This window comes from Strix aluco, chromosome 6 (genome assembly GCF_031877795.1).
Source record: "Strix aluco isolate bStrAlu1 chromosome 6, bStrAlu1.hap1, whole genome shotgun sequence".
Lineage (NCBI taxonomy): Eukaryota > Metazoa > Chordata > Aves > Strigiformes > Strigidae > Strix > Strix aluco.
Window position 1 is genome coordinate 39,624,411 of NC_133936.1, and position 26,300 is coordinate 39,650,710.

The 26,300-nt window shown below is 47.9% G+C and overlaps 1 protein-coding gene across 9 annotated transcripts in view; it reads right to left on the bottom strand.

Annotated features, from left to right (window-relative positions):
* Window positions 1–21,345, bottom strand: part of ERBB4 (erb-b2 receptor tyrosine kinase 4) — a 644,720-nt gene extending 623,375 nt beyond the window's left edge. For all 9 annotated transcript variants that reach the window (XM_074829732.1, XM_074829729.1, XM_074829726.1 and 6 more), the window contains exon 1: window positions 21,213–21,345. In XM_074829732.1, the coding sequence (XP_074685833.1) occupies window positions 21,213–21,306 (94 nt within the window). In that variant the 5' untranslated portion in view covers window positions 21,307–21,345. The remainder of the gene's footprint in view (window positions 1–21,212) is intronic.
* Window positions 21,346–26,300: the final 4,955 nt, after the last annotated feature.

Genomic DNA, 26,300 nt, shown 5'->3' on the forward strand with positions numbered 1-26,300 from the left:
AAATCACCCACAAAGCCTAACATGATACTGAGAGTTAAATCTGAAAGCCTTTGCATCAAATATGATAATTTCAAGGGTCACATCACCATCTCAAACATTCACTTCCCCCCACACCCCTTTTGCAAAAGATCTATTTTTATTTTCGCTTAAGCATCAGAACAAGTAATGGGGAAAAGTTTGAGGAGAGACCATATGAAGTTCCCCAGGCAAGAGCTCATTAGTGACTCACCGCGATAATTAACAGTTAAGCTGACCCCATCAGGAGTCAAAACGCATTTTTCTGATGGAAACGGAGCGCATCTCCAGAAACCTCACCGTGGCAGTTCAAAACACATACGGCACCCTCAAGAACCACAATTTATCATTACAGACTGCGTTTATATTAGGACATAAGTAAACAACAACAAATAAAATAATATTTGTACGATGCCTTGATACATTTCCCTCAGACATTTTCAGGTGTCAGCTGTAATAAATGAAGCATTTACTGGGTGCAGACGACACTTTAAACAAATCAGCGCAAGTCCCTAAAGGAAACAAGCAGCAGCATATTCGGTAGTATTTCATCATTTCAGAGCCGGCAGAACGAAGCTGACAAGTACACAAGATAAATACTTTGTTCTGTCACGCTGTGTCACGTCGGGGAAAACATAAAGTGTTATATGACCTTTGGAGACACAGCCCACGGAAGCCTTCCTTCTCGCTTCCACGACGCTCTTTGCAGGAGGGGAAAAAAGAAGATAAAATAGAAACAGCCCTTCAATGCGCTGCCTCGCAGCAGTTGTAACTCAAGGGAATTCACATCCACCTTTCTGGCAGAGGTTTTGCTGCTGAAGCCCAAAAAGGGGGCTGGGAGTGGTGGGAGCAGAAGGCAGCACTGCTGCACCTCCCATGGCTCTGCAAAAACAGCCGTAATGCACTCCTTGCAGAGGGGAAAGAAATAAAATGGTGCAATAAAATAGTTAATTACTATTGAACACTATTTTCCAACAGAATGAACATTCACTTTTTTTGCTTCTTTCTAAAAAAAAAAAAAATACACCCTTTTGCTCTTGGTGGGATTTAAAAGCACAAGCCAGGCTGAGCAGACCCAGCCCTGCTGCTCTCGGCAGAGCATGGCTGCGGCACAGCAGCACAACTCAAGGGCCTCGCCTTCTGCGCCAAAAATCATTTTACTGGGCCAGATGAAATCATGCTGGGACACCGCTCCTTCAACAGCCTCCGCCGGACCACGGCATGCCCCAACACCACGGTCAATTCAACTGTAAAGCACATTGACACAGAATTGTTGTAAAGCAAAGCATGAGATCCGTGATGACACACTGAAACCTAAACACTGTGCTGAATTCACATTAAGGCCCCTGATAACTTTTTGCATGTTCTAGCCATGTCGAAATTCCACTTACATTTTAATTTCATGCTCCCCCCCCACCCCATTCCCAGCAACATCCTCCAGACTCCCTGTCCCAGGCAGCCAGGGCAAGCAATGCTGAGGAAACACAAACATGACATCTCCATTAAATTTTTACATGGCAAATAGCCTCCTTGTCAGTACTTTGGGACCAGGGGAAGAAGAATACTGAAGCGCTTTGGAGCAAGTATTAATAAACACCTTTGAATCCTGAGGCACGGTGCAATGGGCATTTTTAAACAGTAAAAGCATTTGATGGGACACACTGCCCTGTCTCACCTTACCAGCGTGTGCCTGCCACCTCCCACCTGCCACTACTGTATCTCACTGACATTAGAACAATGATTTTCTTTTTTTTTTTTTAGAGTTCCCATTTTTAAAATGCCAGGTAAGCAAGAAAATTAATTCAAGAAAGTAAAGATGGTTGCAAAGCCACAGATACAAGCAAGACGAGTCAGACCAGGTTTAGCATGTCAAACTAATTTCAGGCATTTTTTATTAAATCTAAGAATCAAATATATAATTCTATTTAAAATAAATCACTTTGTGTTCCAAAATAACTGTAATAACTAAAGATAGGTATTGTATTAATCATAAGTGTGGGAATGTTTGACATTTTCCCCTCCCCTTTCTTCCATGAAAGATGGTAAGCAACAGACCATCCTCATTAATTACACTGTCACTTTTATGTAACAACCCGCAGTTACAGAATCTCCATAATAAATTATATACATTTACATCAACTTCCTAGTTTTCATGCCCGTGTATTTAATTATTGTGAAAGAGACAAATAGGTAATTAAGCTATTTGCAGCTATAGAAGGCTGGAATTATCAGTGTAAAAAGACAGGTACTGGAAAGCTGGCCCTCTAGTATACATAGTAAAAAGAAATAATATTAAAAGCAGATAAGGCAAAAGTGCATCTGTAATTATTAACAATATGCTTAACATTAGATTTTAAGTGTCACATTATTATGAATTAATTTAACATTCATTAGAGTTGCTGTGATCATAATGAATCCATTTGCCAATTGCTTTGCCTTCAGATAAGACTCCCTTAGTTCCATCATAACCCAGTCATTAAGCGTTAATTAACAAGCATCTAACAATGAAACACTGGAAAATGGAGTTAGATAACAAAACAAGTGTTTTGACCTGCCAAAACACTATATAGAAGAAAGAAAAAAAAAAGGCAGGGGTAAAGAACCTCTTCTACTCATTTTCAGCCAGGTTCTTTTAGAAAGTAGATTCTGGATGTTTGCAAAGAGTGTTGCATCTGTTCAAGTGCTCCAAATCTTTGCAATTCTGCCCCAACCCCAGTGATGCTGAAGTTACCACAGGTCTAACTAGGCAGAAGAGAAGAGCTACCCAGACAGGTTGCCCACCAGAGCCAGCTGCAAAGCCAAGGACAGACAAATACTCATCTTCACATCCAGATGAGTTCAGGTCAACACAGGCAACATCCTTCCAGGCCCCAAGGCAGGATGGAGAGTGAAGACCACCTCCCCACCCAAATCAGTTATGGAGATGGAACAGCTAGCAGGCAGAATCACTCCAGTAGCACACATGTGTTTATCCTTCTTTCTCTGTAAACTGCCGCCACATGATGTTTTAAGTGTCATATGAACTAAAACAGCATGGTACTCTATGTTAAAGAAGAAAAATACTCAGTGGAAAGAAAAGCGATGCAACCCAAGTGATAACAGTTTATTGTAAGCGTCCATTAGCTAATACTGAACCATAATAAAATACTTTCAGAAGTACACATGGCATCCCCAGGAATACTAAATGGCTTCATTATTTTTACTGCCTATAGACTGAATATCAAACAAATTCATAATAAAGAAACTGCTGCAAGAAAATTTTATCTCACCAAGAAATAGAAGCAGGGGGAAAAGTGCTTTTACTGCACATCTTCCCATCCCCTGGATCTGGGAAAACACGAGAAGAAAGGGTTAAGCGTCCTACTCTACTCATATTGAGACTTCACTAAGGACTCTCATTCTCCTCCTGGCATTTCCGTCCCAAAGCCTCCCCCTTTGGTCGTGCCACCAGCACGCCTCGCACCCCACTCCTCAGCTTTTTGCCGGACCATCCCATGCTGCTACTCTGCCCCGGTGAAGTTTGGGAAGGTGCCAACAACTCCCGTGGAGCATCTCTGCTCCGCACCGGTGGGAAAGGATGAGCCTGGGCAGCACATGCTAAACCCCAGAGGTTTTAGTGTGGGTTTTGGGGAAGTGGCACTGCTAAGTGAAAAGGATGCACTTCAGAGGGATGCAGCCACTGATGGGATGTGCTTATCTATCACTTCAAACAAGCTGTCAGGGATCAGAGCCTTTCCCAGCAGTGGGAAGCCAGGCTTTCCTGCTGCAAAACCTGCATTTTCTTGCCATGAGGAGCCTTGACCAGGCACACTGCTAGTGCAATTTCATGGACACCAGGCGGGCACACCTCCTCTGCTCAGCAAGGGGCAAGGCCAATAACTGTATTTACTTCAGGATGACCCCAGCTGATGATGATAAAAAAAACACCAAAACCCAGTAGTTTGTGTGTTTTCTTTCCCCTGTTGCTCTCTTCCCGCTGCATCCTTCCACCCTTCTCACCTTGCCAGGGGAAACCACATTTTTGCAGGCAAGAGCTATTCTCCCTTGTCTCCAACAGACGCCCGTGCAGTCATATATAGACAACAGACAGGCGGACACACACACACTAAAAATAACACCGGCACTGCGCTCAGAAGTAACCTGATGCTAAAACAATATGACAGCTGCCATTCGCCTTTCCCAGGCAAACCAAAGGAGGAGTTTAGTCATCCCAACTTGCTGGATACCACAGCAAGTGCTGGGCTATTACTGGGGGATTAGCAGCTCCCACTGAAAGTTACCAAAAGGGGGGACGTGGGGTGCCTGTGACGTCCCATGCAGTGGAGCAGGGGGGTGACGTCCCATGCAGTGGAGCAGTGGAGCAGGGGGGTGCAGATCCAGACCTGCAGGATCCCAAAGCCAGCAGAGCTTGTGAGGCCACGGGGTCTGGTCCACAGGGGACCAAGGGGAAATGTGAAAGCAACAGTGCTGGTGTTTCTTCTCCTTCTGTCTCCCCATTCCCAACCCCCCAAAACATGCTTGCTATCCCAGCAAAGAGAGGAAGAGATGGAGAGTCAGCACAGGGAAAAGGGAAGGCACCTGCTGGTATAAAACCATCTCATATTAACCCTAACAAAGTAAATTTTTTTTTTCAATGCCTCTTGCAAACTTCAAAAATCAAATACCACAATAAGAAAGCAATAAAGAAAACCATCCACAGATTTAACAGAAAGTGTTACAAACAGAAATATGTACAAAAGTACATTTCCATCAGTCTGTCTTTCACCAGATCTTATAGGCCTTTTACTTTTTCCCCCTTTAATTTGATATCTACCTTAATTTCAAGAAAGCCTCCAAACTACCTTAACTTCATAATAAACCGTGACAAATCAAGGACATAAAAAAAATAACAGATTGCAGAGAAGCAGTCTGACTACACTGCGCCTCATTATTGTATAAAACTTTCTTTCTTTCCTTTTTTTCCATTAAAATATTTAAGCCTTCCAAACCTCTGTCTTTTGCCAATTAAAAGTTCAGCTAACTACACTTTCAGGCAGCAAGAGAAAGACACGGACCGTACTTCATGCACTCTGGGCTGAATAGCTTGCAGTAACACAGGCAATACGCCGCCTGCAAGAATAGCCAGCAAAACTTCAATCTCTTGCTGGTAGACTGTTCCCTGGTAGTACGGCAGCGACTGCAAGCCAAGGTCAATTCTTTTCTTTAATTCCCTTCTTTCTCCTTTTTTTTTTTCCCTCCAAGGCATGGGAAGAGAGCTTAGTTATTTCTGCATGGATGCAAGGTGAATGAGGCTGTCGCTTCTCATTGCAGTGCTATTTATTACAGGTCGCTGACATAATACAGCTTCTCCCCCCCATCGCAAAAAAAAAAAAGTGGGAGAGTTCTTTAGCATTGCCTCACTTGTGTCTTTGAAGGGAATATATGAACAGGTTTTATTTATTTATATAGCGATCTGACAACAGAGATGCATCAGCTTGTTTTCAGCGGCTTCCTGCTGAAAAAGGCAAGTTACCCTGTTAGGAGTTTAAGAATACACACACACAATAGAAGAAAAAAGAGTACACATCAGGAAAAGAAACTGCAAAATTAACAAAATGTGCCGATGAAGATAAATTTATACTGAAATTAAGGGGGGGGGGGGAGAACAGGGGGAGTATTGTAGGCTTGCTCCTGCATAAGCCAGACTCACAGTAAGAAAAGAAATAGAGTAGTAAGAAATTAAGCTCCACATCCTCGGCTGGTGTAAATCAGCATCATCCCTCCAACTTCCCTTGCTGCAGCAGGAGACCCATTCCCGAAAGGCTGTCTGGTTTAAGGGTTGGTTCTGATCTCTCATCAGCAGTTCCTCCCAATTTAATTCATAGTTTCAGATGAAAAGATTTTATAGATCTCTGTTCTGTCTTGAGATGAGTTTGCCTAGAGCTCCAAGCAATAAATTGATGATAAATCAATTTTCCTGCACTGTGCTTTGTAGCCTGCTTTTTTTCATACAGCGCCGAAAGCTGTGTATAAAATACCACATTCCTTACTTGTTTTTTAAAGGTAGGCTAATGCCTCTGAAAATCAAGAATATCCACAGCCTATTTTTAGGTTGCTTAAAGTAAGCCAGAACTGCCTTAATAAAAAGATCTTTTAATTCACCTCTAATATATTATTTCACAGCCAGATTAAGAGATAAGCAAGTCTGTACCAAAGGCTGTGGAAGTTGCAGCTGTGACTCGGGAGAAGGCAAAGTGACCCAAACATGAATGCAAAAAGGCTTCCACAAGCTTCCCATGGGGCTGGCTTTCACCGGCCCCATGGGGTCAAGCCTGACAACCTGCAGACCCCACAGCGCTTGGAAGTCACACAGCCAACTCTCACCCACGGGACCAATACACACTCAGAAGAGATCATTCCTGTGTCCTCCTGTATATCCATTATCACTGGATAACACACTTTAACCCTTTCATCTGCATTTTCTCGCAGCAGTATCTGTAACAGAGCAGCAGTTGCTATGGAGCAAGGATAACTATTAGCTCTTCTGCAGATAATATAATTAGTATTGTAATTCATGCAGTGTATTTTTTAATCCTTTCCTATCCCAAAACACTTTATGGATTTATGCATTTACTCAAAAGGCTGTCCATCACATGAGCCTGAGCTGAGACCACAGACCAGAAATTCATGCCTTTGGAGAGCTTTCAAGTCTTCAAGACCGTATTTCCGAGTCCTCAGGGTGTCAACAGCAGAAAGGAGAGCTGATGGTCACCAACGGCTGCAAAAGCCTTTCCAGCAACGTCTAAATGCTCCAAGAGGCGCAGCAACACCAACCCCACAGCAACTGCTAAGGGGCCACCAGCTCCTGCCCACAAATTCCCTACCAAGGTCCCATCCTCCCCAAAGGCAGGAGGCTGATGGAGCTCTACACAGAAGAGTAATGAAAACACAAATCACCTGCACTGGAATTTGGAAGGACTGTCTACACATCCTGAAAAATGTCAAAGGATTTTTAGTTTATCAAAGTGGGCCAAGACAGAGCTCAAGAAGCCTCACATACTCTGACACTGCTCCCAGCTGCGTTGTTCAAACATCAGTTCAGGGGCAACCCTTCACCTGTATTTTTGGCTGGAGCTCAACTACAAACTGTACTTTTCCTGATGCCATCTTCTTCACCCTCTGTGGATGTGTAATCCTCAAAGCTATTGGGAAGGCATGATGAAGAGTTTTGCAAGTTCTGCATTATATGCATGGAAGACATGAAAGATGTAAATTTTGCATACAGCAACCTGCAACTCACTGTTCTTCCTCCCCTTAACCTCCCACAAATACCAGCCAAAATGAATTAAATGCCATACAGGCATAAACAAAAAGAAAATACAGCATTGGTCATTTTGGAGATTCAGGCTTGGATCTTTCCACGGTTTTTACAGCAGTCATGCTAATGCAGCGTGCAAGGGAAAAGCAGCTTGTTAGTCTGAGCTCGCTCTTCCAGTTCAATTGCCAAGGCTACCCAACACACTTGGACTCTTATTTGCTTTCCTTTCTACCGTGTCCCAAGCTGGGAAATTAATATGCACAGAGGACATAAACCTCTCGCTCAGAAATAAAAAGTGACCTTAATATGCTCCTGCTTAATCCCTCCCGGGCTCAGCATACCATTGCTTTGGGAAGACAACCCAGCGTGAAACCAGGGTGCCACTTGGCCCTCCAGTCAAAGCATCCATCCCGCGTGTGCACTGGGTGACTCCGTGTGGAAAATCCCTCACTGGGAGGAAGCACCGCAGCAGCAGAGGTACCAGGCAGGGCTCAGCCCCTCTCCTGCACAGCGGCAAAAGCACGCCAAAAAAAGGGAAGCTGCATCCACGCCTGGACAATACAGTGCTAGAAAGCACAGAACACAGATCTGATGTGCAGTAACTACTCAAGACAGCTGGTTCTCAGGGAAAGTCAGGGGGTTTGGGCTCAAAGGGTTGGGTTTTAATGAGGAAGTACACATGAGAAACTGCTTTTGCTTCTCAACTCCCCTATGCAGGAGCCATGGGCACTTTGCACAAGAGCACCCATCCTGCCACAGGCCAGCACAGGGGCACAGCTGCTGTTGAAGCTGCAAGGAAAAACTCCAAAGTGCTTTCTAAAAGACATATTTATAATCCCCACCTGTGCTCACCCCACTGCCCCAGGTCAGGCTTAAAGGCTTTGCTAGCCTGTGGCTTCTGTTTAGAGTTTCAAAACTCTGGGGTCCCAGACAACAAATCCTGAAAATTTCTGCCAAATATGCCTTCTCACAGATGAGAAACTGCCCCTAAAATAGGCACATGCTCTACAGATTTGCACAGGGAAGCACGGTGAAGTTGGGTGATGCCTTGGATAAGAACGTGGCTCCCACTCTGTGGGAACAATCTGGACATTATTTCCTTCATCCGTCTGGAAAGATGTGTAAGCACACGCCTTTCTCTAAAAGCCTAAACAAGTACTCCCTCCTTGGAAGCAGTACCAATTCTGAAAATCACCATCTCTGAGGGTTAGAGCCTACAAACAAGCTAGTTACACAATTATTATGGGGTTTTTTGGAGATGACATTAATTCTCCTTTTCCTAAAACACAGCACGGCCACAGCCATAGAGAGACAAAAAAACCTTGCTCGTGTGAGCACCCAAGGACCACGCCAGATGAACAAGAGCTTGTACTAACTGCAAAGTGGTGATTGCAAGTATTTCTTCAGCTATGGCTTTGAATGTTTTCATTGAAAAAGAGATATTTTGGCAGCACACCAGACAAAGACAAAGCAAAAAAACCACCTCTAAAGTATATGTGTGCATATGTGTAAATATATATATAAATATAGAAAGCAAACAATTGCTTTTGCCATTGCAAAAGCATCATATTACATGTTTTCAAAACAGCTAATTCCAGAGCAATGAGGTTGCATGCATGTTAATAGATCTTAAATTCAGTACACACGCACAGGTGTAACACGCACATACTCTTTACAGCTCTTTCAACAACTGTCACAGACCCAGAGCACAAAGCCACAGCGAAAGCAAAACCCAAACGCACTAGTCTTACTCAGGAGAGCCCAATGATGATTTTGGCTTAGCCCCCGACTTGTACAAGGGCGGGTATGTCACATCACTCCTCAGCATCACATCTTTTTTTTTTCCCCATCTTCGGCTTTAAATTAGTAAGCCTTTGGCACATGGGCTACCCACCATACTCCTCCCCACTGCTCTGCTTGCATGCATTACACCAACAACATTACCAACCTCAGCTTCAACGTTATTAAAATCCATTGTATGAGTAATATAGGAATCACACTTTGCGACCATGGGGGACAGGACTATCCCTAGCAGGAGGCAACGACAAACTGCTGATGGCTGAACAGAAAAGCACCTTCTGTGCTGGCTCACCTGCAGCTGAAAGAGCATCCACAGCTTTACAGTTCAACCTGCCGCCTGCTCACTAAACACCTCCACACAGCTGCAAGTAGCTTTCAGTTTTCTGTATTTTATTTACCCAGTGCTTCTCCGTACCAACTGGGCAAAGCCTCTAGCCCGCCTTTTGCACAGTAATGAACTACTGTGCTGCAATCTGTATTTCGGGAGCATTTCATCAGACACTTACCACTTTTTACCCATTGAAAGTGTACCAACACATGTTGAGTTTCAGAGGGAAAAAAACACTTTTTCCTTCACTTCCAGTGGCTTGTTACTAATGTTTAAGTGAAGACAAAATGCACAAGGCTCATAAAGGGAGAACACCAGTGGAAGGGGAAGGTGCAACACAACGCAGCCATCAATAGAAAGCTGTGTTTTCTACCATGATTATTCAAAGCCCAATTTGCAAAACTGGTTAATTTTGCATGCAAATGGACAGTTACACATCTAACTGACCATTTGTACAAGCAATTACACGCACGATTACCTGATTGCATAATTGTGTGGGCCTAATTTTGAAATTGGGTCTTACATTTTCTGTTGAATACAAGCGCTGTATTTAATAAATATTGACTCAAAACCAAATATTGACAAAACATGAAATGTGTGTCTTCCCAAGAAGAGCACCATGTAGCCCTGGTGTAAAGCAGCACATGCCCACCAAACTGAGGCACAAGTTTCCTTGCTGAAACTTCTAGTCCTTTAAATTACGATTGACAGCGAAATACATAATAAGCGTAGGCACACATATCTGTACAAACATGCCAGATATCTTAATCAGAAACACTGGCAAGGTCCTTACTGTAATTTTTTCAGAGGAAGACTTGTTCTGGGGCATTCTTGCTGCTTAGGTTGTATTCTAGGGAGGAGAAATCAAAGCGCGTTAAAAGAAACCTACTATTAGCAAGCCTGTCAGCAGCTCTTAAGTGTGGTTTTATCAGACAAACCCTGAACATCAAGCAAAATTCAGGCTCTGAATTATGAGGTGGCACAGGTTTTTTGCACGCGATCCAAGCGTTTAACGTCCCAGGCCTTCACACTACTGACCTCTAAAGTAGAGGTTTCCACATAAACTCAATCACCCTCAAGTATTTTCAGCCAATCGTAAGGAGTATTTTTCTTTTATGGAATAATCCTAAAGACCGTCAATTTTCCTGTGAATGTCATCCAGAAGTCTCTATTTTACATGTCAACCAAAAGCTCTTTAAGATTAACTGTCAGAGTCCTCGAGTTTTGGCCAAACATCAATTTTCTGTGTGGAAGATGCATTAAATTTAAGTTGCTTGTTGCTATTGCAGGCAAAGCAATATAGCAATTACCAAGCTATTTCTGACTTACAAATCCATAAGTAATCATATTGTTGGAAACCCAAACTTGGTGGAAAAGAAATGGAGTGTTAAAAACAAAGACTATTGCTGAGGTAGTAACTGCCAGCTCCCTCAGGGTGCATGTCAGTGGAGAGACCCAATATCACAGTCCCTGAGCCATACGTACATTTGCAGAGACCTGGGGAAAAGCAACTCCAATGCCCTCAAAGCCTGTATTTCATCCATTACACCTATACTTAGACCACAAAGACGATTTGAGGTAGCACTTGCTCCTCTCCCCAGCCTTCCCTGGTACTTTGGTACCTGCTGCTTATGTTTATTTCTATCACATCTCCACATGCCACTAAGGCCCTATATTACTTGGTGCCCAGATACACCCTTCTCAATATTACTAAGTCAGGTTTGTGTGATCTGAGAAGCAATCCTGTTCCACCACCTCATACTGTTGACTCCCAAGGAAAGCCTTATTTTACCTGGCAAAATAAGGCTCTGAGCCTGTGCCACCAGATAAACAGGGGGTTTATTCCAGATATTCCTAGAAACGCAGGCATGCTCCAATTCATATGAGTTCTCAAAGAATTTAATCAACAACTGGTTTAAGAAATACAACTAAGAGCAGCTTTGGTGATCTTAAACATGTTCTGCAAGAGTTAGCTGGGATCCCAAAAAAAACCTGTCACTTCGGCTCACATCAGCACCATCCAAATCAAGGAGCAACAACCCAGGCAGCAATGCATCCCTCCTCCTCGCCTGGCATTGCTCGAGTGCTCCATCCTCCAAAAACCCAAAGCAGCACTGCCTCAGTAAAGTGTTTAAACACCAACCATGCCCTGGGGGAGACACTGACATCATTAAGGCTCAGGACAAACAATAAAAGCCTTTTATTGGCCCCAGAAGGCAACACAAACAAATCTAAACAGGGGCTACCCTACCCTAGCCAAAGCTCCCTGTTGGAAGAAGGGCCCAGTCATCAGTGAGTGAAAAAGGATGCTCTGACAAACACTGATGTCACAAAGGTACTTGTAGTTGATATCATTTTATTGTATCACTGCAAAAAAAACAGTTGGGCTAGACCCAAAAACCCAAATGGAAACAAATATCACAGCAATTCTCCCACAGCCTAGAACAATTCAGAGACTTTTAACCCAGGAAAAGCATGGGGTACATAATGTTTGGAGCAGAAGCTTTCTGCCCAAATAGACAGGATCCATCTGGGACAGACAGGACCTACAGAAGTCACGCACCCTCGTATGGCCTTTACTTGGAGAAAGCTACTATTCACAATGCTTTTTTCTCATTTCTGTGGGCCTTCAGCGAGACTGAGATTATTCAAGTTGACAGCAAAAGTTTGGCAAGATCCTTTTTCAGTATCAGAGGACACCTACCTGGTAATTGCTCTACTGTAGCATGAGGCATAACCCATATATTTTAATGTCTTAACCACATGTCATGGCAGCAATTGGACTAGAGCTATTATGAGTCTTAATAAACCCATGTTTCCATCTCCAAAGTCACCAGAAATATTTGCCAGACATTGCAAAACCATAAGTCAACCAATCCCTGCATAAAATCTTACAAATGAGTTAAAAACCATGACTTATAAAAACAATTCTTGGACTTCCCCCCCCCGTTTCTTAAGCTACAGGGGTTTTAACTTTTCTCTGCACGCAGAGCAGCTAAAGATGCTTTTTCTTCTTTATGCAACGACTGAGATTCTTATGACTCCAAGATCTTGAGATAAAATTAACAGGAAGAAATTTGCGACCAATAACACTGCATGAATCTATTTGTAAATCTTCCAACAAAAGAAGAAAAACAAAAAAGCATTCTCCTGTCCCCAATCTTTAGTTACTACAAGAAAGTAAATGCTAATAAAAGGCTCTTCAAGAAGCTATTTTATTAAAGGTTTGAGCTACACACCGAAACCCTTGGGCAGACAGAAACATTCAGCACAGACCTGATTGTTTCTTTTCTGAGAAGTTAGACTGAGCCACAGAAAATGTAAAGCATCACTACAGTTGCCAGCAGCTCCAGAAAGACCCCCCACACACACCTGTGCTGCAGGCACCACATTATCAACACAGCAGCTGCTTGTTATATTGTGATATAACAAAGTTTCAGTCACACATGAAGCAACACTAGAAGCAAATCTAGCCTGGGACTTCAGTGTTATGCAGCACGAGGGTGATGTGAATACTGTAAAAGTTATCGCCACTATTTATGGACTCTAATAATTTTGCGTTTTTCTAATATGATCTTTCCAATACAAAGTACAGCCCCGGGTGATACCAGGGCTGCATGGCTGCATGAGCTGGCAGCAGTTTTAAACGTGTTACATGAGAGGATCCAAACATGAGTGATTTTAAGAGCAGCTCAACACTCTGAGATACAAAGATAATCCTCCGAAATTCAGGAAGAAACTCACAGCAACTGGGGGCACATCAGCACCGACACATCAGCGCCAGCACAAAAGCCCTCCTCTGGCTCAAGGAACAGACAAAAGGAGAGAGAAAAATCTGCGACAGCTTTACATTTGTTTTGAAAATTTCCATTTTCTCTTAATGGGATATTAATTCCCTTGTTCCCATGAGCTCCACTGGCTCTGGGGGAGAACAACTCCTGCCTTACACCACTGAAGCCCCCGGCAGAATCGGGTCCACAAGCATTTCACCGGGACGCTGCGACGAGCGACTGAGTCAGCTCACAGAGGGCGTGAAATAGCAGGGATCAGATCTCAATTTGCTAAACAAAATTAGCTGCACACCATTCTGTTTGCGTATCGGTTTCTCCCGCTCACAATGTGCTAATTCAGGCAGCAATCTCTGCGGTACATACAGATAGAGTAATAAAGGCAGCTTTCAAATAAAGCAGCCATATACATTTTTTTTGCCTCCTTCCTACACAATTCCATGGCTTTTTCCATACACTCCAATGCGTACGTCCTCTGAGCATTATTAATAGCTACTAAAGAATATTATCTGCCTACCAATCACTTCAGCTTCCTACTTAATGGCAAGTACATTTTTAGAGCATCAAATATATCAACAGGGACAATGGTTGCTAAATTTGAAGTCAACAACAACTGGAAAACATTAGCTACTTCACTGGTATTTTTACATGCTACAGAAATATCTCTTGAAATAAATGAGCCTTTTTTTATCCTTTCAAAGAGATAATAAAATAATACTTAATTCTAAATACTGTCACATATCCTCAGCAAACAGCAATTTAAATTTAGATATATACATTTTTACCGCCAAAGATAATGGGCAAAAATATCCACAATTCAACTTCACACAGTGGATTGGATCAAAAAAAATTCTTAGCTGGATGTCAGCCACAGTGCAGCCAATGAACAATCACCAGTATATGGACACTCTTGGAAAAGGGGTTAAAGCAAAATAACTCTTATGAACAAATGCTTATGGTTGCATCTGGCTGCAATGCTAACCTTAAAAGATTACTAAAATATTCCATTAGCATACTAACCATGGTACATAAACTTTTATGTTTAAAATGTTCAATATTTCAACGTAATTTCAATTAATGGAAATTGAACATTAGGATGTGTATCAAGTTAAGTGTGATGATTTTTCTTCCTGTCTGTGCACCAAAACAGCTCCATCCTGTCAGTGCCAACTCCTGTCACAGCAGCTACGTCCACAGGAGATGGTCCTCAGCAGCTCGCTGGGGTTCAAGTGAGCAAAACGCTGCCGCAAATCTCTTCCCGACACATTCAGCTCTGCACACTGAGCTGTCGAAGCGCGTGCTTAAACGTAAAGCGTGCAAGCAGGTCTGCAATATCTGCTCGGGCACCTCACCGAGCTGCAAGCACAAGCACAGGGTGCCTGCCCCATAGGAGATATTTTCTTAAGAAAACAGGTGAGGAAGCACCATTTGGAGAGACCCAGAGGGGCAGCGGGAGTCAAGCCATGCCAAAAGTCAGTAAGACAAGGACACGTTTCAAAGCTTTAACCAGTGTATCATCACCAACCCCAGACACAAGAGTAGCGTGCCCTCTTCCAGCAATGCTACAGCCAAGTCTGCATCACCATTTCACACAGCTTTGGGCTTTTTTAACTTACTCATAACATCACTTTGTTCAGAAGGGGTTTATTTTTTATGGCATGCGAGCTTCTTTCCTCAACCTCCCTCTGACTTGACCCATTTCCTTAATGAATCATGCCACAAAACTCGGGGGGGGGGGGGGGGGGGGGAGGAGAGGTCAGGTATCACAACCCTTAATAGACATTTATTAGACAGTTTAGTCAAGCAGCTGTGGACAAAGGGTCAGATAACATCCTGCACAGCCACAGTAGCCTCCCCACATGAATTTAAAACCTGTCAGCAGCATGTCCTGCAGTTCAGCATCCTCCCCAGCCATGCTAGGGGCACAGCCTGGGATGGAGACCTGCCTGCCACGGGGCAGCTCAGCCCCTGACCAGCACAGGGCTGAGCTCTGCCTCGGGGTCCATGTCCTCCCCAAGCCCTGCCAGGCCTCATTTCCCTGACTTTCTTACTTTCATGGTTGCACTGATGATTTGGTACACACTCCAAAAAAACGAGGCACCAAGTTTTACGGCAGGTAGGTGCCACCTCACGTACCGGCAGGGAGACAACCGGCTCCCCACATTCAGTGGAGTGGGTCAATGCTGCTGGAGGCAAGGGTGCATCAGCATCACCCTGGCACGGCTGGAAACCAGCCATGACTGCTGCGGAGGAAGGGTTCACCCCTCTCTGGTATCAGCTACGGGTGGGTCCCCAAGACCAGTGTCCTTTCAGACAGGTTTCTGAAAGATTTCTGTAAACTCTGTATTTCTGTAAGCTCAACACCAGGCTGGTGACGAGATACAGGAGTCATTTCACCATGTGAGAAGAGTCCACGCTGCAACGTTGATTTATTAGGAAAAGATTAAGAAAGATCAAGTTATAAATGCCCATTCAGTTACTCTATGTCTAGCTGCATAGACATCAGCAGAAAGAGGAACAAACCATGAAATTAGCGTATCTTAGAAATCCCTGAAACGGACTTTACAGAAACAGTATACAATGACTGATGGTTTTTATAGCTCTGAAAAGAACTGCATCCACTAAAAGTCTGGGGCTTACTTTCTCATTTGTTTATTTTCCCACCTCCTGCTTTGTAAGGAGCTAGAGTTTATAGGCTTCAGGCATGGAAACAAAAAGCAGCTACCACTAGAAAACAAAAATACTTCTCGATACTCTTACAGTATGAATTTCTGTTCCTTGTATGTATTTATATTCTTGGTATTCTTACAGTAGAAGTTTACAGTGTGACTAGTATGTGCTCCTGTAGTTTGAATTACAGACTTCGCTCTCCAAACACCTGCCAGTGTGAGACCCTCAGGTATCACTGATCGACAAGCAAATATTCATCTATCCTGGACTTTGCATCCCCCTTTATGCAAAGTGGGAAGAAGGACTAGTTTCCCTGGCAGGCTAAGAAAAAAAAAAAAAAGCTATATATATAGCAGCAGCTGTTCAAAGACTTCAGGAGGCTTGGCATGTGCCCATATGCCCAGCAGAGGTAGCGGACAGGGCAGAAATGAGACCATTTATCACATGGACACACAGCTCATCACAAGGAAGCTGCCACTGAGCAGGGCTTAAACTGTTCGTCCAAAGCAAGAAGTCGCTAAACAAACATTAACTAAAGTTGCTGAAATGATGAATCTTTCTGGCAGACTCAAGTACTCCCATGGGACAATTCAGCTTCAGCTACGTGGGCATACATAAAATCCACCAGCAGCCTGCGCTTGTTTGCAAAAGGAAAACCTTTAAGTCAGTGAAAACAAGAGCCTGTCACCCACCCCAAGGACTTGTCAGCACATGTGTGACACAGAGGAAACAGCCCAGCCACAGTCACCTCCTGCTGCCTTCGCCCATGCCACCGCAAAAAGTAAATCCCAGGAACAAGCCCCCGCTCCTTTCCCAGCAAAATTGCCTCAGCGCACTGAGAGCGGCCGAGTCCAAAGGGGCAGACCTGGCTTAGCTGTTCCTCCAGAGCTGCCATCACTTACCAGAAAGTAGTCTTAAGAGCATAACTGTCTGGCTGCACAGTGTTAAACCCCCATCTGCGCAGGCAGGACACAAAGCAAGTTCAGAAGCTTCCAGGGAGCCATTATATTGTCCCATATCAACCACCACGCACCAGCTCACCCTTACTGGCCTAAAGAAATAAGGAGAGGGGTCGTTGTGATGCCAAAGCACCTGCATTTTGAGAGGACCAGAATGAACATTTAAAAAAAGAAAAAAACACCCCTATGGGCTACACTGTCTTTTTAAGCAAGTGCATGTATTTTAGAAGGACCATCTGATCCGAGTTGGTGCTGAGTGACTTTCTTCTTTCCTAGCTTGCACAACAGTTACTATACTATTACGTGTACACTTCATTCCTAGATTGAACTTGTTCACCTTCAGTACCCAGTCATCACTCTGGTCCCAACTTACTGGCTAGCTTAAGTCCTCTAGAATATAAACCTAGAAATTCGCTCCCAGTTTTAAACACCTCTGAGTATTATCAATTCATCCTTAGCTCCTCCTTGAAGTCACCTGAGCAACTTTCGTTGCTCATTTGAAGCACTTCACAGTGAGTTACTCTTCCAGCACGTTATTACACCTCCCCTATCCTGCAAGCGAGGACACGGGAGGTGGGGACAGGAGTCCAGGGTCGGCCGATTCCCTGCCCTCCCCCTTCTCCTCCAGGCACCCAAAAAGCTGCTCCCCGGCGCGGGAGAGGGGTGCTGAGCAGCAGGACCAGAGCCTGGGAAATCACAACTCCAACTCCCGGCTTCGTGTCCTGCTGCCTGGGAGCTCCTGGGGGCTGCTGCCACCTAGAGATGCTCACACAGCAAGGCTGCAGGCACGCTGCCCCGTGCGCCCCATCGCACCCCATCGCACCCCACGCTCACAACCCACCCGAGCAGCTCACCAGCTCTGGCAGGGACTTGCACAAAGATCTTTTTCCATAAAGCCTTTGAACGTGTGCACGCTCTTGATGACGGGCTGCACTTTCATGCACAATGAGAGCAAACTTGCTGTGGTTTGCTTAAATCTACTTAATTAAAAAGAAGATAAAAATAACTCTAACATCCCCTGAAAACTAGAAGAAAACATTTAGTTAAATTAAGGGCTGTGGCTAATTCTCCGCTAGAAAACCGAGGGCACATTTCAGAACAACTCAGCATGACAAATTAAGGTCAGGAGAGCAAAGCAGCCCCCGCAGCTCAGCTCGATGCACCCGCAGGGTGTCGGGCCCTTGGCTGCCACGCTCGCAGGGGAACCACCGTGGCTTCCCCGGCTGCTCCTCCCGCTTCGCCACCGTACAGGTTCAGGAGAAGGGCTTCTCCTTTCATGAGCTGCTAATGCCAGAAGTCTCATTTGGTTTACTCATAGGCATGTATTTCAGGTCCTTATTATTACTGTTTCCACATTAATTACAAGCACAGCTCTTAGTGCCAGAATCCATACACACATACATCAATCTCTTTAAAAAAAAAAAAAAAGGGGCTAAGTCACTGGGGCACTCTGTGGTGCTGATACAGGGAGGGTGGGCGCACGCAGGTGGGCAGCAGGGTGCAGCCCCGTGCCAAAGCTGTCCCAGACTCCCTGGGGATGACCCCATCCTGTCTCCTCTGCCCTGCAGCAGCGCTGGCTGGCAGTGCCCTCAGGGGACACGCGGGGACAGTGGCAGCCTGCCCTGGCTACCATGCAGAGACCTTCCCTCAGATCCCCACAGCACAGCCCTGAAGCCAGACACGCGTGGGGGGAGCGGGACTTCCAAGAGGAACGTAGGGTCCGTAGCAGCGCCTGCTCCCCTTCGGTAAAAGGGCCGAGACGGGACGTCCCCTTTGCAGGGACTGAGTCATCTGATGGCAGCTACAGGCTGAAACTCCCAGTCAATATTTATCATGCCTTTGCAAAGGCACTCGAAGCTCAGCCTAATTTTAACCATCAAATAGACATCGTGGCGGAATAAACGGGAGAGGTGCCAAGGAGGGCTGCTGCAAAGGAGGGGAGCTGCATCTCTCCGAAGGCATGCGGCATGTCCCATCTGACATGGCCCAGAGAGGAGCAGCAACATGAAATTAAAGCCTGCCCATATATCAGCCTGAACATGCTCTTCACTGGAAAAAAAAAAAAAAAACAACCCACCAAAAAAAAAGCTGCAAAAATATCTGAAGTACAATTAATTTCTCAGAGCAGCTAAATACTCCAAACAGTGCTAAGTTAATTTGGCTGCAATTATTTAACAACTCAACATCCCCATATATCAGAAAAAGGAGTTAATTTATCAGCTATTTCCAAGCAGAACAAAGACTCGACAGCTTCCAGGTAACAGCCCAAGCTCACGTGACCCTGGCTGAGCTGTGCACTGCAAACATTAGATGCCCGAGCATGGAGGTAGAAGAAATCGAAAAACCCAACGTATTCACGCATTTGCATCTTAACCAACAGACATGGGATAATGAAATCAAAAGTTTGGCCAACAGCTCGCTTGCACGAGCAAAGGCACCGTCATCTCCCTTGACACGCTGAAAATGAAGGTGGCAGCCAGAGCCTCATCCTAATGCCCCCCAAAAGCCAGGAGAGCCCAAATTCCGGGGGGTCCTAAACACTTCCAAATCAAGGCTCACCTGTCCAGTCTGCCTCGCTATTTCAGCGAGTGGTGAGCAGCAAGAGTCAATCATTATCTGCTATTCCTTACAGCAGCACCCAAGCCCCTCCAAACAGAAACTACCACTCCAACCCCGTTATTTTAAACAAACAGATTTTCTTTTTTGCAGAGCGCAGAGGCTTTTCTGCTACACAGATCCAGGAGGCTTCCCCGGAGGCGGCAGGAAGGCAGGCGAGCAACCCTGGACCGATGCCTTTTATTTTCACTGGGGTCTAAATCCAGCAAGGGAGCATCTTTGTGATCATCCACTCCAACAGCCACGTCCGAGCGGTGGGGAAGGAGGGCTGGAGAGCGTGGGAGCAGCCCAGTGGGGACGGCTGCTGCCCCAAAGCAGGGCAGGCTACGGGCAAAGTCTGAGAGAGAAAAGTCCCAAGTCAGGGGAAGAGACAGGCTGCGTGTAAACAAGGAAGCAGGCAAAAAGGTACAGCAAAGCACAGCCTGAAACAAGGAATGCAATGCTCCGTCAGCTGGGATTTACCGCCTCAAACCGCAGGAAAAGAAAACGTCAGGGAAAGCAGCAGCAGCAGCTCAACGTTTCACCCCTCCCCATCTGAAGGATTAGGGAACTATCACACGCAGAAAAAGTAAACTGTGCACCAAGATCAAAACTGCCTGCGACGCCTAACCAGGCAAGCAAAGCCGGGACACGCTTCCTGCACTTCTCAAACATATCATCATCTCAGTTACATAAAGCTCCAAAATATAAACTGAATTGTGAGAATGAGGAGCTGTTGCACCAATACCGCCCAAACATCATAAATTTTGCATCACCGGGGAGGGGGGGGGGGGGGGGGGGGAAGTTACAAAGATTGAAGAGATTTCCTTTTAATGTTTTATTCACAGCAAAGGCTCCCGAGAAGCGCGATGACAGCGGGAGACGATCCCGGTGCCCTCCCCGGGAGACTACACCGGCACAGCCCCGCATGACAGCGGCGGAGAGCGCTGCTTCGATGCCAAAGGAAAAACGGGGGGGGGGGGAAATTTAAAAGAAAAAAAAAAAAGAAAAAAATCAAGCCAACGCTGCAAGTTTCCCTCCAGAAAGTTAAAAAAACGGGGCAGACCCTGCGGGAGGAAAACGCTCCTTTTCTGGCTTTAACTTCCAAGCCGCCTACTCGCTCTCCCCCCTGCACAAACCCCCTCGGACCCGTGTTTACGTTGCGGTGTTTGGACACACCTCACAGCGCCGATGGACGGGCTGGGGGGAGGAAAGCCTCTCCCCACCCGCCCGGCGCAGCGCGAAGTTCCGCCGGAGCGCGCAGCCCCGTCGGGGCGGCAGCGGCACCTGCGCGGCCACCGGCGGCGGGGACACGGTGCCCGGCCGGGGCTGTGGCGGGAGACGGCGGCCCCCGGCCCTCCCCTCCCCGGGCAGCCGCCGCCAGAGCGGGGACCCCCGAGAGCCGCCGCCGGGGAAGGGCGGATCTTTGCGGGGGGCTCCGAGGCATCCCCCCAGCCCGGAACACGCTATCATCTCGAGCGATAATGAATAAAAAAATAAATAAAGTAAGCCGGTGTCGCCACGGCGGGCCGCGCGGAAGATCCGCGGCCGCCGGCTCCGCTCCACCGTGCGGCGGCTCCCGCAAGGGCTTGTCGCCCTCTGGCCGCCGCCTCCTCTCCGCGGGACCCGAACAAACTCCCGCACCCCGCGCAAGCGACGGGGCCCCGCAGCCCCGCCGAGAAGTTGGCGGGAGGGCGCCGCTCCGCCGGCCCCGCCACCCTCCTCTCCGCCCCTCACCGCGCACCGGGCCGCTCACCCACCTGCCTGCGCCGCCGCGGCGGCCCGCGGGGCCCCGGCCGCCGCCGCCAGCACGCAGCAGCTCCACCACAGCAGCCCCCCGGCCGCCGCCGGCATCGCGCCGCCGCTGCCTCAGCGCCTCCGCCTCGCCGCCGCCGCCGCCGCCATCCCCCGCGCAGCCTCCGCGCTGCCGCCGCCACCGGCTCCCAAAAGTTGCCGCCGCCGAGCCGCCGCCCCCAGCGCCGCCCCTCCGCGGGCGCGCCGCGGCGCCGACGGGGCGGCCGCCGCTGCCGGCCGCGGGGCGCTGCGCCGCCAGCACGCGCGGAGCGGCGCGGAGCAGAGCGGAGGGAGCGCGAGCGGGAGGAGGAGGAGGAGGGAGGAGGAGCGGCGGGACGGAGCGAGGGGGCGGGCGGCGGGCGGGGGCCGGCGCCGTGCGGGACCGCCCCGCCCTGCGCCACCCCCCCCCCCGACTCCGCACCTGCGGAGCTGCGCGGGGCGGTGGGGGCTGCGCGCGCGCTCCCGCTCTCCCCCCCATCCCCCTTGCAAAAACGAGGGGCAGGTGCGCGGGCGCGGCGACGCGCGCTGTCACTTTTTCAGCTCAAAAAAAAAAAAAAAGAACCCACCAAACCGGGCACTGCCGCGCGCCTCCGCGAGCGCGCTGGTGCGCGCTTTCACTTTCCCCACCGAAAATTGGGGGTGTCAGGGCCGTGCGTGTGCAAAAAAAAAAGTAATAAAATGAGGGGTAGCTGCGTGTGTGCGTGTGCGAGAGGGTGCCTGCAACAACCGCGGCAGGGTGCGTGCCGGCGGGTGTGCAAAGGGACCCCTCCGCACACACACACCCCGCGCCGTCCCGGGGCGGCGAAGGGAGGGCCCGTGTCCCGGGGGGCCCGGGGGCACAGGGCCACCTCCCGCGGGGCCGAGGGGAGCCCCAGCAAACGGCGGGGTCAGGGGCTGGACGAGGCGATGGAGCGGCCGAGCGGGGCCGAGCCGGTCCCCGCCGCGGCGGCGAGGGGTCCGTGGGGCGCCCTTGGGGGCCCCTCGCCGCCTCGGGCTTCCCCCACCGCCGCCTGGCCCGGCCGGGGACGTGGCACATCCCTGGGTGCTCCCTGAGGGTTGTCCCCGCGCACCCCCCCGCCTCCCCGCGTGTCAAAGACCAAACCCCCCCCGCGCTGCGCTCACAACCGGGGTGCCACGGGCGACAGCCAGCCCCGCGAAATGTGGGGGCTGCAGGCACCCAGAGCTCCGGTGGGGCGACGGGACAGCTTTGGGGTGGCAGAGATGGAGAGGAGGGTGACGGGGGCGGGGTGGCGGCGCCCTGGCCCTCGCTGGTGGACTTTGCGCTGAAGCGGCTGATGAGCAGTCACGTTTTCCAGCCGTGGGGCACGGAGGCGCGGTGGCAGGTCCCACCCGTGGGGTATGTATCTGCCGTCTTGATGGCCCCCGCCAGCTTGGTGGCACCTCCTGGGTGCACCCAGGTGGGGACAGGTGCAGTACAGGGGCCCTGCGAGCACCAGCCACGCTGCCCCTGCATCCCCCCCCGGCATCGCCCACCCCGGCACAGGGGTGACATCCTCCCGAGCGAGTCCAGGGGACTGGCGTCTCGGCAAGGCTTGTCTCGGCACGACAGCGACCGAAAATCTCAGCGTCTCATCACAGGTTTGAGACAGTAGCTGCCATTTATCACTCTTGATGACTTGATTGGCATTCTCAGAGCCTCAGTCACAGCTTAACCAAACTCCACAAGCGTGCAAGAGAAGAACATAGAAGCATGTTCAATTCTTAATTTTATTTCCCAGAAATGTGTGCTCTGAGATAACTTTTTGCTGCCTCCTCACCCCAATCCAGCCCTTGTGGAGCTCCTCAACAGGAAGGAGCTCTCCTCACCCCTTTCTATCTGGTCTACACATCGCTTCTTGGAGCACTCCTCAGCGACCCCAACAGCTTTCCCCAGCACCCCTGAGCAGATTTAGTGGAAGAGCCTGGCAGCGAGTGTCTTCCCTCCGGCCAGCTCCAGCAGAAGAGTTTTCCCATAGGAATTAACTCAACCTCTGAGGATCATCCCCAAGCCCCTCCCGCCAAACTGCCTCTTTTCCAGTGAAGCCAGAGGCTGCTCGTATTTAAGAAAAAAAAAAAAAAAAAATCCCCAAATCAAGACAGTATTTCAAGTCGGATTACAGCTCTTTCTCCAAAGAGCTGAAAGTTTTAGCTGAAAAGAATTAGCTGGGGTCTGCAGAAAAGAGGCTGTAAAGAAGGAGGTTTTATTGCCCTCGGCGCTGCAGCTCACCGCCTCGCAACAGCTCAGCGTACATCAGCGGAGGCAAAGTGGCAATCCACCAGCCAGCGCAGCGATGGGAGAAAGAAAAGGCAGTGGGGAAACAGAGCCCTGACGTGCAGGGTCTTTGGCGTCTTGCTTTGGGGTTTTCCGTGAGAACGTCGCTTGGGTGAGGCCAGCCGGGAGAGGCCGGGAGCCAGCCCGCGCCCTTGCCGATGGGATTAGCAGCAATGCTAATTGTTCCTCCTCACCACCCCCAGAAAAAAAAAAGTGTAATTCCTTTCTGTCGCAGAAATGGATCCGACGGGAGGCTGTGGGATGAAACTCTCTCAAATATTGAACTAGAGAAATTTTACTCTATCTGCCTTTCAGTAAACAGTGACTAATTGCTCTGGCTGGAGCTGCCGTACCTTCAAGATTGGAAGGTGCAGATGGAGCAACGATAGCAAAGGCTCCTTACCTAACGTTGGCTGTACATTAATCACAAATGTTTGCTATGCAAATCTTGTCATACAAAGCAATTATTGCTGTTCCCATACTGACCTCATGTTTATTTATTACATGAGCTCTTTATTTGAACCTTGTCTGGTCTCTCTTCCCGTATAAGCGTATTAGCATGTAGCTTCCAAAGGCATCCAGCTGAGAAATTGTAGATTTATTTGTGGCGTGGGGGGACAGCGTGCGCCACGCCGACTGCAATGCAGAGCCGAGAGGCTCTGCTCTTATGCCAGTGGCTCTTCATGCAAAATATTCTCACCCCAAGGTCTTTGCTGGGACGAAGGATGCTTTCTAATAGCACAGGGCCGCGACACCGGGTTTGCTCTGACTCTGCAGTATTAGCTGATGGTTAATGGAGACTGTCAGCCCAAGGAGCTGCACAATAAAACTCCAGTTGGGCTTTTTAGGACCCACTTAGTAAAAGTAAAATTTTACGCAGTCCTTCATCCTTGGCTTTGCCACCTTTGCCTACCTCCGGGATGACGAATCACAAAAAGATTTAACTCCGCAACCAAATAAGTTGCAAGTGCGTTGCTGAAAGGGGTGGCGTTTGGGTGGCTGGGGTGCTGGGTGTCTTTAAGCACCAAATATTCTCTTGCCACAGGAGTTTTCTCCATGTGATTTAATGTTGAGCAACAGTGGCATCCGGTGGGCAGAGGGTTTCCTCCCTGACAGCTCGCGGCAGCTCGCTCCCTCGGTTTTGCCGTATGGTTTCTCTAGATTATCATTAAACATGATTTCTAAATTTATCTGGATTCAGGATTCTTGTTTCTCCCCCTTCCTTCAGTTTGGTTGTGTAGCAGGCAGAGCCATGTGTTAACTTTTGCAGCACTACAGTTTTCTTTTAAACACGCTAGATTACGCTCTGCTATATAATCTAATGGCAGGTAGGACTTCTGAAATCAGCCGCCCCTCCAAGCCAATTGATTTTGTTCTGCCTGGACCCTGCGTGGCCAGTACTTCAGGCATGGCTCCCCATGGGAGCCTTGAGCCAGACCCTCCTGCCTGACCTCTCATGGGCCCCCTCCACATCCACAAACACTATCAGTGCTCTTTTATGGGGGGGGGGGGAGAAACTAGAAAAGCTCCCGGAGCCTGAATCGAATCAAATCCCACTGTTGTATCCACCAGCCCTCTGCTCCCATCCACAGCCTCCCTGCATCTCTCGCTGCTTACTCTTTTGCTCTCACTGTTGGTTTCAGCTCTTCGCAATGTAATGTCATTTTCTGATTTAATTAACACAACGTTTCCCATTGCTACCAAATCATTAATAAAGTCAGTAATGAATGGCAGGCCTGACGATGAACCCAGAGATGCCATGCCACATACTTTCCCCTGCCCAAATCACCCCTTTCCAGCATCACCCTTTCGTTAGGATCTTGGCTGGCTTTCCATCTATCTGACAATTTTCATGCCCCAGTCGATTTGAAACATTTCTTTTCCCCCCAAGTATTTCTCTTTTATGGCACAGCTGTAGCTTTTGCTAATTGTTCATGAAATGACTTTTTTTTCCTAAAGTAATATTTTTTTTGAGAGGTTGAATTAAAAAGGGGCCATAAATGACTAATGATAATTAATAAAAATGAAGAAATAATTGGGCAATATCTTTAAATGTGTATGCCTGGAGTCAAACTCCTAAATCCCCGTTTCAGTTAGAGCAGCCTGAGGTTTTTTTTCAGAACAACAATTCCCATGACTGTCTCAGCAGGGTAAGACACAAACAGAAGGACAGGGAATACTCCAAGTGATGAAATAACCCTCCAAAAACCCCAGAAAGCTGAGGGATGGGAGAGCATGCTGGACCATGCCGCAGCAGACAGCTTGCTGCTGCCCTCCTTCCCTCTCTGAGAGGAGGAGGAGTGCCCATGCCAGGGCAAGCACAGATTTGGAGAGCTAGTGAACATCTTGGTCCTCTTAAAAAACAGCACATTTAACCCATGGAGAGCCCTGCCACTTCCACAGGACTGTTAGAAAGGGATTAGACATTGAAGGGCAAGACAGTTACATTAAAAAAAAATAGAAGCAATAAAAGTCTTTTTGTGGTTCAGAGCATAAATCAGCCTTTTACTGCTTCCCCTTGCAGGGAGTACAGCCACAAATGTCTAACTCAGGGATTTTTATATCTCGTTGTGAAATACCTGGAAGAGAGCTATGCCAGGGAGTGGGCACGGGAACATTCACCTGAGTCAGCGTTGCCAGTCCGAGGATGCCACGGCATCCCAGTGGCTTTGGGAGGGAGGCTGAGCGTGATGGCGTGGGGTTGAGCGTATGGTCCCGTCCTGCAGAGTGGGACTGGGCATTCACAGAGCCGGTTTCGATGGCAGCTTCACCCCTGCTCCCC